The sequence below is a fragment of the Oryctolagus cuniculus genome, chromosome 9, assembly GCF_964237555.1.
Source record: "Oryctolagus cuniculus chromosome 9, mOryCun1.1, whole genome shotgun sequence".
In the NCBI taxonomy this organism is placed as follows: domain Eukaryota; kingdom Metazoa; phylum Chordata; class Mammalia; order Lagomorpha; family Leporidae; genus Oryctolagus; species Oryctolagus cuniculus.
Genome location: NC_091440.1, coordinates 96513149 through 96528100, shown reverse-complemented (window position 1 = coordinate 96528100; position 14952 = coordinate 96513149). Strand labels below are relative to the sequence as shown.

At 41.2% G+C, this 14952-nt stretch overlaps 1 protein-coding gene across 3 annotated transcripts; it reads left to right on the top strand.

Annotated features, from left to right (window-relative positions):
* The first annotated feature begins 932 nt into the window (after positions 1–932).
* On the top strand, positions 933–11927 carry RNF6 (ring finger protein 6). Of its 3 annotated transcripts, none has more exons than XM_008259884.4 (5): positions 933–1296; positions 1933–2015; positions 3500–3702; positions 5160–5255; positions 9140–11927. In XM_008259884.4, the coding sequence occupies exons 3-5, from the start codon at positions 3510–3512 to the stop codon at positions 10900–10902; spliced, it is 2052 nt and encodes a 683-aa protein (XP_008258106.2). In that variant the 5' UTR covers positions 933–1296; positions 1933–2015; positions 3500–3509; the 3' UTR covers positions 10903–11927. The 3 variants fall into 3 exon arrangements, with proteins under 3 accessions (XP_008258106.2, XP_008258107.2, XP_002712839.2); XM_008259885.4 differs by lacking the exon at positions 933–1296 and adding an exon at positions 1442–1518; XM_002712793.5 differs by lacking the exon at positions 933–1296 and adding an exon at positions 1456–1815.
* The last annotated feature ends 3025 nt before the right edge of the window (positions 11928–14952 follow it).

The window sequence follows — 14952 nt, the reverse complement described above, 5'->3', positions numbered from 1 at the left end:
GAGCCCTCAAAAGGCTATCTGCCTAGTTTTATGCGTGAGTATTGAGCTGGAAGGTGAGGTAACAGTGTCATTTCAGAGGGGTCAGGAAAGAGTCCTAAAAGCCGAGATCTGCGTCCTGGGAGATAGAGCAAACTAGGAAAAAGTGGGACCGGGGGTTGCTAGGAGTTGCCTTGTAGAGGAGCTTCAGTTAGCTAGCTCAGCAGTGCCAGGCCATCAGTCTGTACGGGTGTCCTGCGGACAGATCTGGGAGGCCCTTGTACAGGCTGCTTTATTTACACACTTACACAGTATGCTGATTTTTAAAAAGCTGTCCATATAACCCTGCTCCACTGGTGGCTCAAGCGCCAGCATAATGGTGAGGATGTACAGTAATTCCTCAAAAATTGGTGCAGTCGTGAAAGAACCCACGGAGGAATGACGAAGCCCAGCAGGGCGAGCACTGTCCAGGGATTAAGCCACCAGGATGGTGGTGATGGCAGGAAAAGGGGCGGATTTCAGATTGGCCAGCAACCTAGTCAAGATGCTAAAGAACGGTGAAGTGAAACACGGCTCAGAAACAAAAGCAGAGAGAGGGATGTTGGCGTTTTAGACTGCTTTTCCAGTGGGAAAGTGAAAAGGCACACACGCAACGCACTTCATGATTTGCTGTAGTTTATCATCTCCAGGTCTCGGCGAGAAAGACAGCGGGCCTGCTCGGTTAGCACCTTACCCCGCTCCCGACAGTGGAGAGATCGAGGCGGCGGGGTTGCCCTCGCTAGCCAGCCTCGGCAAAGAAGCGACCCCCAAGCGCAGAGCAGGCAGATGCGGTGCTTGACGACGCGGAGAGCTGGCTGACGGCTGGCAACCACGCATCTGTCAAGAGCGCCCAGCCGCCCGGTATTTGGACCGCGGGGAGCAGGCTCTGTGACGGCGGCGTCCAGAGGGCGGAACGCAGGAACGCAGCACGCCGGCCCCCGCCGGACGCACTTTGCAGTCGCACCCGCGAGTCCCCGGCCGGCAGCGGAGCCTCTCTCCGCCGCGGAGGCGGCCTGGCCGTGAGAGGTTGAAAAGGACCGTCCAGCAGGAAAGGCCGTTCCTCCTCCACAATCGCCCCACCAGCGGGACCACCCCAAACTGCAGCACACGAACATCCGGCTTCTGTGCTCAGAGGACGATTTCGGGGCGCAGTGGGCCCCGGAGCAACGGCTACAAGTACCCTTCCGCCTCCCAGTCCCGGCCTCTGGCACCCGAGACAGGAGAGCAGCCTGCCGCAGTTTGTTCTCCGGGTGGAAGGCGGGCTACCCAACTTCTAACGAGGTGGGTACGGGGGACAGCTCGGAGTCCTACCACTACTTCCTGGAGACGCGGAGGGAAGCAGGCCTTTTTTCGGCGCCACCCACCAACTCTCTGATTGGTTAACTGCTCTGTTAATGAGCTCGCCGAGCTGGTGATTGGTTCAGGTGCACCGTCTGTCACCTGCTGCCCTGTGGGAATTTAGGTCGCTAAGGGAAGCGTTACTTGAGGCTCGGTTGGAGAGAGGTTGGTTGGGCCGCCGAGCCTAGTTTGTTTATTGTGCCAAGGGCTGTTCCCCAGCGCCAGTTCCCGTCGCCACGGCCAGGGAGAGGGACCAGTTGCCAGATGGAGGGCGGGGGTGGCGAAGAAGTGCAGGTTTAGAAGAAGTGAACTCGAGACACCCCACCCTGGCGACATCCGAGTGGGGAACTGGCTGGGAAGGAGGCCCGAGCGAGGAGGCCTGATCCCGAGTGGCGACAGTTTGAGGGGAGGGCCTTGCGGGAGCTTTTCGGGGCTGAGTGTGTGCGGAGCTCTTTTGTCTAGGTGAGTGTTTAGCAGAGTCCGCTGGAGGCTGGGCTGTGGTTTCGCAGCGGACTTGGGAGACTAGCAGCCGTTTCTGGCCTACAGACTGAGTAATGGAACTCTCTCTTATTGCTTCAGATGGGCAGCCCTCAAAAAAGGCACACGCAATTGACGGATGGATGGCAGTGCAAATGTTAAAAGCATGTTGAGAGAAAACTAAGGTATTCACTGATTTAACTGTGGGTAATTGTACAAGAAAACTATTTTTGAGGTTGAAACTCAAATTTTGAGTAAAAACTAGGTAGCTTGAATCTATATTAAATTTCAGTTTTTTAAATTGCTCACTGCTTTACCTGCCACATATGTTCTTTGGCTAATTCCATTTCCAGAATAATCAGGACCAGAAAGGAATCTTGAGTTTTTAGTAGTGGCAATGAGAATTTGAGTGGATCTTTCAAAATGACATATCCACTGTTTTTTTTTTTTTTTTTAAAGCCTTGAATTTGTAATTTGTTAGAATCCAGGTGAAATTTGCTTACTCCTACAGCAGTTTAGACTACTTTACATTGAAAGCAGCTTGCTTATTACACACCTGGTATACTTTGAGAGGCAGACTTGCAACAGTTGCTTCACTGGTAGCATAGGCCATTTGAGCCTCCAGCCTTTATTGAGTCCGGTATCACACACTTACCCCTTGGTGACATACCCCAAATTGTCAAGGATAGTTCATGTCATCCATGGAATAACCAGATTTGTTCTTAACCATAGATCTTGGCCCTAGCGTGGTAAATTCTAACCAAGAATTAGGGTAAGATCTGGGCATCTGGGGTTTTAAAAGTTTGATAACTGTTGTGTCAATGACTTACTACACAGAAGTGTTTTGGAAATTCTAAAATATTTCTGAAGCCATTTTCTTCCTTGATTTCTTTACAGTTTAGAAGTAAGCCTCTTGGGAATGACATTTAAATATAATGCAAAAATACCGTTTGCTTAGGCAGCATCAGGAAGTCTCACTGGCCCTCAGAAGCCCCCGGTACTTACCTTTCCTGGCAAGGGCTGAGGCTTGGTACAAAGAAACACAAAGTATTCCCTGCACTTACACCATTGACAGAGCCACGTGTGCTGTATCGCTTCCTGTTGGTTTTCAGAGTCTTCCTGTTAGGCTTTCAGGAGAGATCAACTCCAAGTTTGTTCGGTAGTTATAGTTGGCTGAATCATTTTCACCTCACAAAGTGCAGTGAGGAGGGTGGGGTGGTAGTAGTTCATTAATGAGCCTCATCTGGGGTAGAATACCTTGCTGGAGATAAATGCAAGTCATGGCCTCTGATTTGTTTATTTAAAGAACATGCATCAGTCAAGCCTCAAATGTTAATGTTGAACATGAATGAGGACTTTTAGATCAGCCTTACCACTAAGTCAAAGAAGTGAAAAATGAATCCCTTTGGTATTCAGGCTTGAGAAATATGTGGTGAACCCAAATCCAGTTTAACTTAAATGATGGCTTTAGATAAAGAAGTAGGTCCAATTGTGTTTTTGTCTCCTAGAGGGTGTTTTTTTATCTTGCATGTCAGTTTCTCACTGCAAGATTTGGCAAGTGAAGTGTTTGAGTAAGGGACAAAATGTAAAAATAAAGTATAGGTTAAAAATATGAAGCTCTATGCATTGCATGACTAACACCATGATTTTGTATATGTTGTCTGAGCAGGCAGCTCAGTATGAATCAGTCTAGATCTAGATCGGATGGTGGTGGTGAAGAGGCTTCATCTCAAGACCAGGATCATCATGAGAATGAGAGAAGGTGGCAGCAAGAGCGTCTCCACAGAGAAGAAGCCTATTACCAGTTTATTAATGAACTCAATGATGAAGATTATCGGCTTATGAGAGATCATAATCTTTTAGGCACCCCTGGTAAGAGATGAGTGAGGTGACAGACACCTTTTTTCATCATTAGAAAGAGGGATTTCAAAATAAGGAGTTTTCGTTTCCCTTTTTTCCCTCTCCCAAATATAGTTTACGGTTATTGTGAGTTGATCAACTTTTTAGAGCTGGGGCTGGGCACAGCAGGTTAAGCTGCCACCTGGGGTGCCAGATCCCAGATTAGAGTGCTGGTTTGAGTCCCAGCAGCTTCACTTCTCTTCCAGCTCCCTGCTGATGTCTGGGAATAGAGCTGATGATAGCCCAAGTGCTTGGACTCCTGCTACCCATCTGAGAGAGCTAGATGGAGTTCTGGGTAACGTGGGCCAGGCCCAGCTGGTGCAGCCATTTAGGCAGTGAACCAGTGGTTGGATCTCTTTACTTCTCTGTTTCTCCCTCTCTCTGTGTCTCTCCAATGCTCTGCCTTTCAAAGAAGTATATGAATTTAAAAAACAAAAAATTTTTAATATAACAAAGAAAATCACTGACTTCTATATTTTAAAAATAGGTGAGAATATTGGATGTATTATACCAATGGCAAACTAACAAACAGGAATACATATATAATGTTAAATTTTCACATATATGGTTTATTTTTCTTAAATAATATTTGAACAAATATAGTTCAGCATTCAGTTCTAACTCAAGATATTATAATTTGTTTATTCAGAAGAATGAGTCCCCTAAAGCCCAATGTGTACTATAAATTTTTAGATTCATTTTACAAATGAACTAATTGAAATTTGTATGTTTATATATTGTGTATTGATGATCATCTAATGAAAATATTGAGGTAAAATTCATGTAAATATAGATTTGGAATTTTCCCTAGAAATTCTCATTTCTTATTTCTTTTTAAAGATTTATTTATTTGAAAGGCAGAGTTACAGAGAGAGGAGAGGGAGAGAGAGAGCAAGAGATTTTCCATCCTCTGGTTCACTCCCCAGTGGCCACAACAGTCAGATCTGGGCCAGGCCGAAGCCAGGAGCTTCATCCAGGTCTCCCACATGAGTGGCAAGGGCCCAAGCACTGGGCCGTCTGCTGCTGCTTTCCCAGGTGCATCAGCAGGAAGCTGGATTGGAAGTGAAGTAGCTGGAACTGGAACTGGTGCCCATATGGGATTCTGGTATGACAAATGGCAGCTTAACCTGCTGCACCACACTGTTAGCTCCCTTCTTTTTTAACTTTGACAAAAATCCACAGAATTACAGCTTAAAAGTTCCTAAGTACATTTGCTGAGAACACTGCCAGTTATTCAAATTAAATTTTAATAAATTCTAATAAACCAAACTGATGTATATTTCTATCAGTTGAATATTTTTAACTATCTTCAATTTACAGACTAAATGAAAATAAGAGATTCTGTAAGTTGTTAAAAATGAGTCTAATCCTTTGTGAGATTTCATAAAAGTTGATAATTTCAAATTCTTTGCACTTTTTCATTGTCTTAGGAGAAATAACATCAGAAGAGCTGCAGCAGCGGTTAGATGGAGTTAAGGAACAATTAGCATCTCAGCCTGACCTGAGAAATGGGACAAGCAACAGAGGTACTGTGGAACCTTCTCCATAAGGGACAGGCTTGAGTGGAGCAGTTGCAGAAATGAAAATGCTGCATCTTGTACACTGTGTTTAATTTAATTTAACTTTTCATGTTTAATATATTCAGATAATATTTATGTTTGAGTATTATATGCAAAGTGGTATGGTTAGGCAATATAGAATGGAATAACTAGTAAGATGTGTTAAATAGATTGCCTTCAGGAAGCTTATTTGTATGGAATAATATGTGATTAAGTTAGAGTTCTTTTTAATCTTAGAATGTACTCACTACTTTTTTAAAACAATGCAAATAAAGTTAGTTTCTGAATTTTTAAAATTTAATTTATTTGAAAGGCAGAGTTACAGAGAGGCAGAGCAGAGAGAGAGAGAGAGAGACAGTCTTCCATTCACTGGTTCACTCCCCAAATGGCCATAACGGCTGGAGCTGAGCTGGCCTGAGCTTCTTAATTTTTTTTATATACAGAATACAGAGTTAGGAGACCTCTTCCTATTTGTTTTGTTTGTTGGTTTGTTTGTCATTTTTTTGAGGAAACACTAAGCCATAACATAAAGACCTCTTAGGAAAAACGAAGCCTCTGTTAAAAAAATAAAAACAAAAAATCTTTAAACTAAATAGAAGTAGATAGAGTTAAAAGTAAAAGCCAAGTCTCATGTCCTTCCTAATCTTACTTCTCTCCTGAGAGGTATTCATTATTAAAAGTGTCATATCAGAATCATTATATTAGATACAATGAAGTCTGTATAAAAACCCCAAAATATCCTGGCTCAATAAGATAGACATTCATTTCTCTCTCATGTTAACAATCCAGGGAACAGATTGTTCCACAGATCCTCCTGGGACCGACCTAACTAGCAGAGAGGTTCTGCAGCTGTGCTGTCCCATGCAATAGCTGCCAGCCACATGTGGCTCTGTAAATTAATGGAAATTAAATAAAACTTCAGTTTCTCAGTCCTACCACACTCAGGTGCTCAGTAGTCACAGGTGACTAGTGGCTTCTGTATTGGACAGCACGAATTCAGAACATCTCTGGTATCATCCTAAATTTGACACTGATGCTGCTGTTCCATGGAATCATTTGCAAGATCGAGCTAAGTCAAAACCTGGAGTCTGGGTTCTAGCCCTCAGGAAGGAAGTCCAGGCACCAACCTGACAGTAGCTCATATCACTTCTGCTCTCATTCCATTGATGATGACTTAATCCAAGACCTTACCTAATTAGCAGGCTGTCCACTTGCCTGTTGACCATGCTTTTACAGTGGGAGAAGAATAGGACAGAGTTGAATAGACAGGAACAAAGCCTCACACATATCATACTATATTCTAGCTAATCAAAGAGGGAAGTAGCATTTAGAATGATTATATTTAACTGCCTTTTCACCATATGTTTTTCCAAACTAAAATGGAAACTGGATTGTAAGCCATTTTCTTTGTTAGATACGTGATTTGTACCATATCACTGTAACTGGTAATTCTGGGCTTTGCACACATTGTAATAGAAATTGTGTTCATCACATGTAAAGGAGGTCATCATCTTTAAAATATATTGTTTGTTTTATTGGCACCAGCAGCTGATTAATAATAGCTTTAACTTCAACACTTAAAAAAGTTGTTTTTTTTTTTTTTTTATGAGAGAGACTGCAGTAATGAAATAAAACCAAAACAGTCTCCTTTAATAGCTATTTTGGAATAGAACAAACTTCAAAGTCAAAGTCTAATGAGCATCAGAATGCTTTTCATTGAGCTTTGTGCTTTATGTATCCACTGTTTGCAAATGGAAAATTCAAGCTTGGTAGCAGTATCATAGTCAAAGTGGCAGTATCATAGTCAAAGATGTTTAGGAGACTTTTATTTCTAAATTGATTCATTCGACTACTAATTGATTTATGCTGGATATTGTTATAGTGACTGGAGATACAACAGTGATTGAAGCAAGTGTTCTAATGGATGTAAAATATATTTTACTGTTTCATGTATAATAGCTGACATTGGTGTAGTAGTGCTCCCTGTGTGCCAGATATTGAATTGATTATTTTATATATATGTCTTACTTTATGCTCATGGTAACCCTTCGAGATTGATACTGTTATTTCCAATTTACACACAAGAATACAGCCATAGAGAACTTAAATAACTTGCTTGTAGTCTCTCAGTTTCACACAAATATATGTAATGTGATTTTAGCATTAAGTTCAGAAAGCCAGATTTCTTGAGATGTATATTTTTGGCAGTTTCTGAGAAATATTATTAAATTCCTAAGGTGATACAAAACCTAATTGTGAAAATGTTGAATGAATTGGCTTTACCAGAAAGATTCCACAGATAAAAGATGAATTTTACATAAAAATTTGCCATTGTATTTTATTAATATTGCTGTATCAATGAAGCAATTTAAATGTACACTTTTGGTACTGGATTTATTTCTTTGTTTACTTTCATATTTTGTTAATATGTGAGCAAACAAAACAGGAATGAGTATTTCTTTTTCTTTTTTAAAGATTTTATTTATTTTATTTGAGAGGTAGATTTACAGACAGTGAGAGGGAGAGACAGAGAGGTCTCCCTTCCATTGGTTCACTCTCCAAATGGCCGCAATGGCTGGAATTGTGCCAATCTGAAGCCTGGAGCCAGGCGCTTCTTCCTGGTCTCCCACATGTGTGCAGGGGCCCAAGGACTTGGGCCATCTTCTGCTTTCCCAGGCCAGAGCAGAGAGCTGGATTGGAAGTGGAGCAACCTAGACTAGAACGGGCGCCCATATGGGATGTTGACGCCGCAGGTGGAGTATTTAGCCTACTGTGCCACAGCGCCAGCCCCAGGAATGAGGATTTCACTACAACTTTTTCAAATGTGGTGTTTAGATTTTTATAAATACATACATGATATTTTAGTTTTTACAATATTTTTTATAGTACATTACTTTTAGAAAGTTCCTGTTTTGGGGTCAGCATGTGGTACAGCAGATTAAGCCACAGTTTATGGTACTGGCATTTCATATTGGAGTGCTGGTTTGAGTCCTAGCTTCTCTGGTTTCTTTTTCTCTTGAGATTTATTTATGTGAAAGTGAGTTAGAGAGAGTGAGAGAGAGAGATCTTCCATCTGCTGAGAGAGAGAGAGAGAGCGTGCGTGCGTGCGCGTGCTTCTGTCTGTTGGTTCACTCCCTAAATGGTCGCAATGGCTGGTGCTGGACCAGGCTGAAGCCAGGGGCCAGGAGATTTTTCCAGGTCTCCCACGTGGGTGCAGGAAACCATGCTCTTGAGCCATCCACTACTGCTTTCCCAGGCGTTTTAGGAGGGAACTGGATCAGAAGTGGAGCAGCTGGGACGCAAACAGGCACCAATATAGGATGCTGGCATCACAGTTGGTGGCTTAACCTGCTACACCATAATGCAAGTCCCTCTAGTTTCTATCTAGCTACTTGCTGAAGTTCCAGGGAAAGCAGTGGAAGATGGCCCATGTATTTGGGCCCCTGCCACCTGTATAGGAGACCAAAATGGAGTTCCTGGCTCTTGGCTTCGACCTGGCTGTTGTGATATTTGGGGAATGAAACAGTAGATGGAAGATTTCTCTCTCTCTTTCTTTTTCTTTGTGTGTCTGTATTTCTGTATCTCCCTCCCTCTCTGTCACTCAGCCTTTCCAAAAAATAACTTTGTTTTTTAAAATCAGGGAAGTTCAGGGTGGTGGTTTTTTTGTTTTTTGTTTTTTTGTTTTTTTTTGTTTTTTGTTTTTTGTTTTTGGCATTTTTTTCATTTACTAAAATACACAGATGTTCTTTAATTTACTGCAGACTTTATTTTTCTTACAAGTGGTCAATAAAAATCTAAAGATAGCTTTTAGGAATTGATCTCAGACTGATTTGATTTGATTTGCTTTCCAGACCCAACAGTCCCGAGAGAAAGTTCAAATGAAGATTCCCTGCTTGAATGGCTGAACACCTTTCGTCGCACAGGAAATGCAACTCGAAGTGGACAAAATGGGAACCAAACTTGGAGAGCTGTGAGTCGAACAAACCCAAACAGTGGAGAGTTTCGGTTTAGTCTGGAAATCCACATCAATCATGAAAATAGAGGACTTGAAATTGATGGAGAAGATTATATGCACATTCCACTTTCAGATATTAACAGAGATCACACTAGAAGTAGGCAACAAAGATCAAGTAGTCCTGTGGCTAGTCGAACAAGAAGCCAAACCTCAATGAATTTTAATGGTGGTGGTTCCAACACTCCAAGGACTAGGCTTGGTTCAAGGGGGCGGAATTCAGTCGAAGGATCATCCTCACCATTGGGAAGGTTGAGAAATGGAATTAGGGGCACAGCTGGCATCCCTAGAACAAATGCTTCACACCCTAATTTGAGTAGTCATACAAATCAGTCAGGTGGCAGTGAACTCAGGCAAAGGGAGGGGCAACGATTTGGGGCAGCACATGTTTGGGAAAATGGGGCTAGAACTAATGTTACAGTGAGGAATACAAACCAAAGATTAGAGCCAATTAGATTACGATCTACCTTCAGTAGTCGAAGCCGGTCACCAATTCAGAGACAGAGCGGCACTGTTCATAATTCCCAAAGGGAAGGTAGACCTGTACAGCAAACCACTAGAAGGTCTGTTAGGAGAAGAAGAGGTCTAACTCATGTCTTTGTAGAGCAAGATAGAGGACGCAGAGGTACCGCATATACCCCATTCTCGAATTCAAGACTTGTGTCAAGAATCACAGTAGAAGAAGGTGAAGAATCCAGCAGATCCTCAACTGCTGTACGACGGCATCCAACAATCACCCTGGACCTTCAAGTGAGAAGGATTCGTCCTGGGGAAAATAGAGATCGGGATAGTATTGCAAACAGAACTCGATCGAGAGTAGGGCTAGCAGAAAATACAGTCACTATTGAAAGCAATAGTGGGGGCTTTCGCCGAACTATTTCTCGTTTAGAGAGGTCAGGGATTCGAACCTACGTGAGTACTATTACAGTTCCTCTTCGGAGGATTTCTGAGAATGAACTTGTTGAGCCATCATCAGTTGCTCTGAGGTCAATTTTAAGGCAGATCATGACTGGGTTTGGAGAATTGAGTTCTCTAATGGAGGCTGAATCTGAGTCAGAGATTCAAAGACATGATCAGCACTTGTCAGAGATGCACTCAGAACTCAGTAACTTAGCTACAGCTAACGACAGCAGCCAGCACAGTGAAGGTTCCTCTCAAGACATGAGGGCCCAAGATGACAGCATTGAAATGCATGGGGAAAATGAGAGCACCCAGCCTCATAGCCAAAACCATGACAGTAGAGGTGGCAGGCAGTTGCGAAATTCAAACAATTTAGTTGAGACTGGGACCCTACCTATTCTTCGCCTTGCTCATTTCTTTTTACTAAATGAAGGTGATGATGATGACCGAATCCGTGGTTTAACCAAAGAGCAGATTGACAATCTTTCCACTAGGAACTATGAGCATAACAGTCTTGATAGTGAGCTAAGTAAAATCTGTAGTGTTTGCATCAGTGACTACGTAACTGGAAACAAGCTCAGGCAGTTACCTTGCATGCATGAGTTTCACATTCATTGTATTGACCGGTGGCTCTCCGAGAATTGCACTTGTCCCATCTGTCGGCAGCCTGTTCTAGGGTCCAGTATAGTAAACAATGGGTAAAATAATGAGATCTAGACAGATATTGTATTTTAATAGGGTTGAGTATTCAGGAATTCTTTTGTTTAGTTATTTGCGATGAGCTAAATCCAGGATGAAAAATAATAGATTATAGTTTGGACTATTTTTTGTGTGCTTTTTTAACTTGTTAAAAAGAGAAAATTTATAAAAAATTTAAAATGCAAATGTTAAATTATCCAAAAGTACAGAATAGTTACTATTGCTAGAACCAAATAACCTTTAAAATGTTTTTATTTTGGTAATTTTGTCATGCTAAGCACTTTTGTATTGCACAGTTCAGTAGGTTAAAAGTCATTCTTCTTTTTCTTAATACTACAGCAGACTTTACTTGGATTTTCAAGTTTCATAGGCATAGTACTATGTCTAGACATCGATATCTAAATAAGCCTTTGAAAGAGTTTTGGCTGAATGTTTGCTAAATACATTTAAGTTACTTGAAATGATTTACTATGTAGCCTACCATATGTGTATATATAGTTATATAATTTTAAGGTTAAAATATTCAGTCTAAAAACTTAAAGTTTGATTCTTATTTAAGCTTTTGGAACAATACTGCATATGGCATAATGTTTAATGTTGATGAGATTATCTCTTGAAGTGGATTAAGATGTAATTTAAAAATAGAGATAATATACTAAAGCGTCTCTGACAATCTTAGTAGACAACAAGCAATATATAACACTGAACAAGTATTTCTTTATTCAGAAATGGAATGTGGAAAATTTAGAACACATAGGTTATTTAACTTGATTTCAGCCTTTTTTTTTTTTTTGAATGTGCAAATAATTCTTTGTACTATTAAGTGAGGTATATAATATGCATGGTTTCTCATACTTAGTTTTAAAACTTAAAAAATGTCAATGTAGAATTACATGCATAGATAAGTTAACTTCACTTGGAGGCCAGGAAACTCCAAATAAAACAAAAGATCATTAAGAGAATGTAAGGTTTATAAAACACAAAATATGCATTGATGACCTCTTTCTACCAATAAATATTAAACCAAAGACTGTATGTGAACTATTTTTTTTTTCTATTGCTTATTCTGGTTTAGTCATCTCCAAGTAGTTATGTCATACTAGGTGCCAGGTAGAGTTAAAGGTGTTGAGGTTCCCTAGGATGACAGACAAAAGTCTCTGTCTTCATGAAAAAGATGTGTTTATTTTTACAAATTAAAAATAAATTGATAAAATGAATTGCTTATGTTTGCTTATAAATATATAACATGATTTTCTTGTGGTGGCTGCTTGGGCAAAATTGTAAGAACAATACTTCAAGGACAGAATCTGAGATTTGAAAGTATCTCCACATTCTGTTTTTGTCCATGTTTAGTAATTATTCTTTAGGTTAGGTGCATGCCCACAAATATTAGGGGTACATTTAACACCTGGAGTGAGAAGTTTTCATAAAAAGTTGTGACTTTGGAGTAAATGTATTTAGGTCAATTATAGGATATAAGACTGGAAGGTTTTTTTTTTTTTTTTTTTTTTTGACAGGCAGAGTGGATAGTGAGAGAGAGAGACAGAGAGAAAGGTCTTCCTTTTGCCGTTGGTTCATCCTCCAATGGCCGCCATGGCTGGTGTGCTGCGGCCGGCGCACCGCGCTGATTTGAAGGCAGGAGCCAGGTGCTTCTCCTGGTCTCCCATGGGGTGCAGGGCCCAAGGACTTGGGCCATCCTCCACTGCACTCCCGGGCCTCAGCAGAGAGCTGGCCTGGAAGAGGGGCAACCAGGACACAATCTGGCGCCCCGACCGGGACTAGAACCTGGTGTGCTGGCGCTGCTAGGTGGAGGATTAGCCTATTGAGCCGCGGTGCCGGCCAAGACTGGAAGCTTAATTTGGGTCATATTTGAAGACTTTACATATCAGCCTAAGGAATTTTTATTTTACCTTACAAATGTAGATGATAATTGAAATCATCCTTTGATGATTTTAGTAGCAAATGATTAGGTCATTTTTCAAGTTTCAGGAAAATTGGTCTAGTACAGTATACAGAGCACAACAGGACAGGGAGAGATGGGAAGCAAAGAAACCAAAAAGCAACTGTTGTGACAAAACATCATGATGGTGTTTATTGTCAGTGGTCATCATAATCATTAATTGCTGTTATCTAACTTGGTGATGGCAGTGATACTGGAAGGAGAGAAGGGTAGAAAAACATTAAGAAGACATTGTTTGATCCCCAGTTCAGTATGAAGAGGTAAGAGTCAACTCAGTGGAGGAAAGTGAGCTACCAAATTGCAGTTACAATGTATGGCAGTTTAAACACTGTAAACCTGGCTTAACCATACACCTCACACACTCTTCAACATTACCATGTGATTAGCCAGGTTTTTGTAACTATAACTAGACAAGAGAAGCATCTTAATTTATTTTGACTTAACAGATTTTAGAGGTTCACAGGCTATGATCAGTTAGCCCCATCAGTCTGGTGTCTAATGAGGGCAGAACAGGTTTCAAGGGAGATGGCAAGGTGAGCCAGTAAGCAGAAAAATACAGGAGTACAACTTCATCTACCCTCTGTGTGGTCTCTCCTTGCAGTGTCATGATGATTTCTTCATGTGGCTCCACCTTTGCAACCATACCAATCCAATCACTTCCCAAAGGTCTCACCTTCAGACACTGTAACTGGATCAAGCCTCTATCCTATTCCATCAATAACTAACCACTTATGTTGACATAAGACTTTTGGGTTTAAACATGTATATGAGTTTGGGGAGATAATTCCTGTTCAGAGCATAACATCATGTTTCTTCAATGTGATGGGAAGGGAAATCCAACATTCTGTTTTTAAATTATTATTATTTTGGGGCCGGCGCTGTGGTGCAGTGGGTTAAATCTCCAACCTGCAGTGCCGACATCCCATATGGGCACCGGTTTGAATCCCAGCTGTTCCTCTTCCAATCCAGTTCTCTACTGTGGCCTGGGAAGGCAGTAGAGGATGGCCTGGGTCCTTGGGTCTCTGCACCCATGTGGGAGGCCTGGAGAAAGCTCCTGGCTCCTGGCTTTGGATCAACTCGGCTCTGGCCATTGCAGTCATTTGGGAGGTGAAGCAGCTGATGGAAGACCTCTCTCTCTGGCTTTACCTCTCTTTCAAAGAAATAAGGTAATTCTTTAAAAAAAATAAAAATAAATTATTGCTATTTTAAGATTATTTATTGGGAAGGTAGAGTTAGGGAGAGACAAAGAGATCGTCCATCCACTGGCTTGCTCCCCAGAGCCAGGAACCTAGAATTCCATCTGGGTCTCCCACAAGGGTGTCAGGAGCTCAGGGATGTGGGCCATCCTCTAGGGCTTTCCCATGTGCATTAGCGCAGGGAGCTGGATTAGAAGTAGAGCAGCTGGGACTCAAACCTGTGTTCATGGGATGCCAGTGTCACAGGTGGTGGCCTCTGTCACATGCTGTCTCCCAACATTATTATATGGAATATTCCTCAGAAAGTCTTAGCTCTACTGGCTTGATTAGTTAGGATTACAAAAAGGGAAATGAATAAAGGATTTTTTTTAAAAGTATACTGGTTCTTTGACTTAGTCATTTGCGAGACATGATGGTGTTAGCGACATGTGAAAATATCCCAAATATGTGTTGGAAACAGATGTAGACTGTATGGAAAATTTTCTGTAAACACCAGTACAGCTTAATATATTTTTTAAATTGGTATCCCAACTGAGAACAAAGAAGGGTGTTCTTTAGTATTTTCATTAATTTCTCAGTAAACAAAGCTGATAAACACAACAGTTCATTAATCTATTTTTAGTTTCCATTTGGCAATGAATTGTACTCTTGTGGTTCCATTAGAGAAAGTAATAAATAGTTTGAAATTCTTCATTTGAATATTATATTCTGTATGAGGTCCATACAAGTTGCTCCTTATAGTGTGACTATCTTACAAACATTTGTTTTCACATTGCTAGCTTCCCAGCTGCCCTCCCATGTATTTACATCTTTTTACCCTATTTTTTTCATTTTCCTGGTGTCAGCTAGCATTGTTATGATTCTTACTAGATTATCACTCTTACAGGGTTTTTTTTT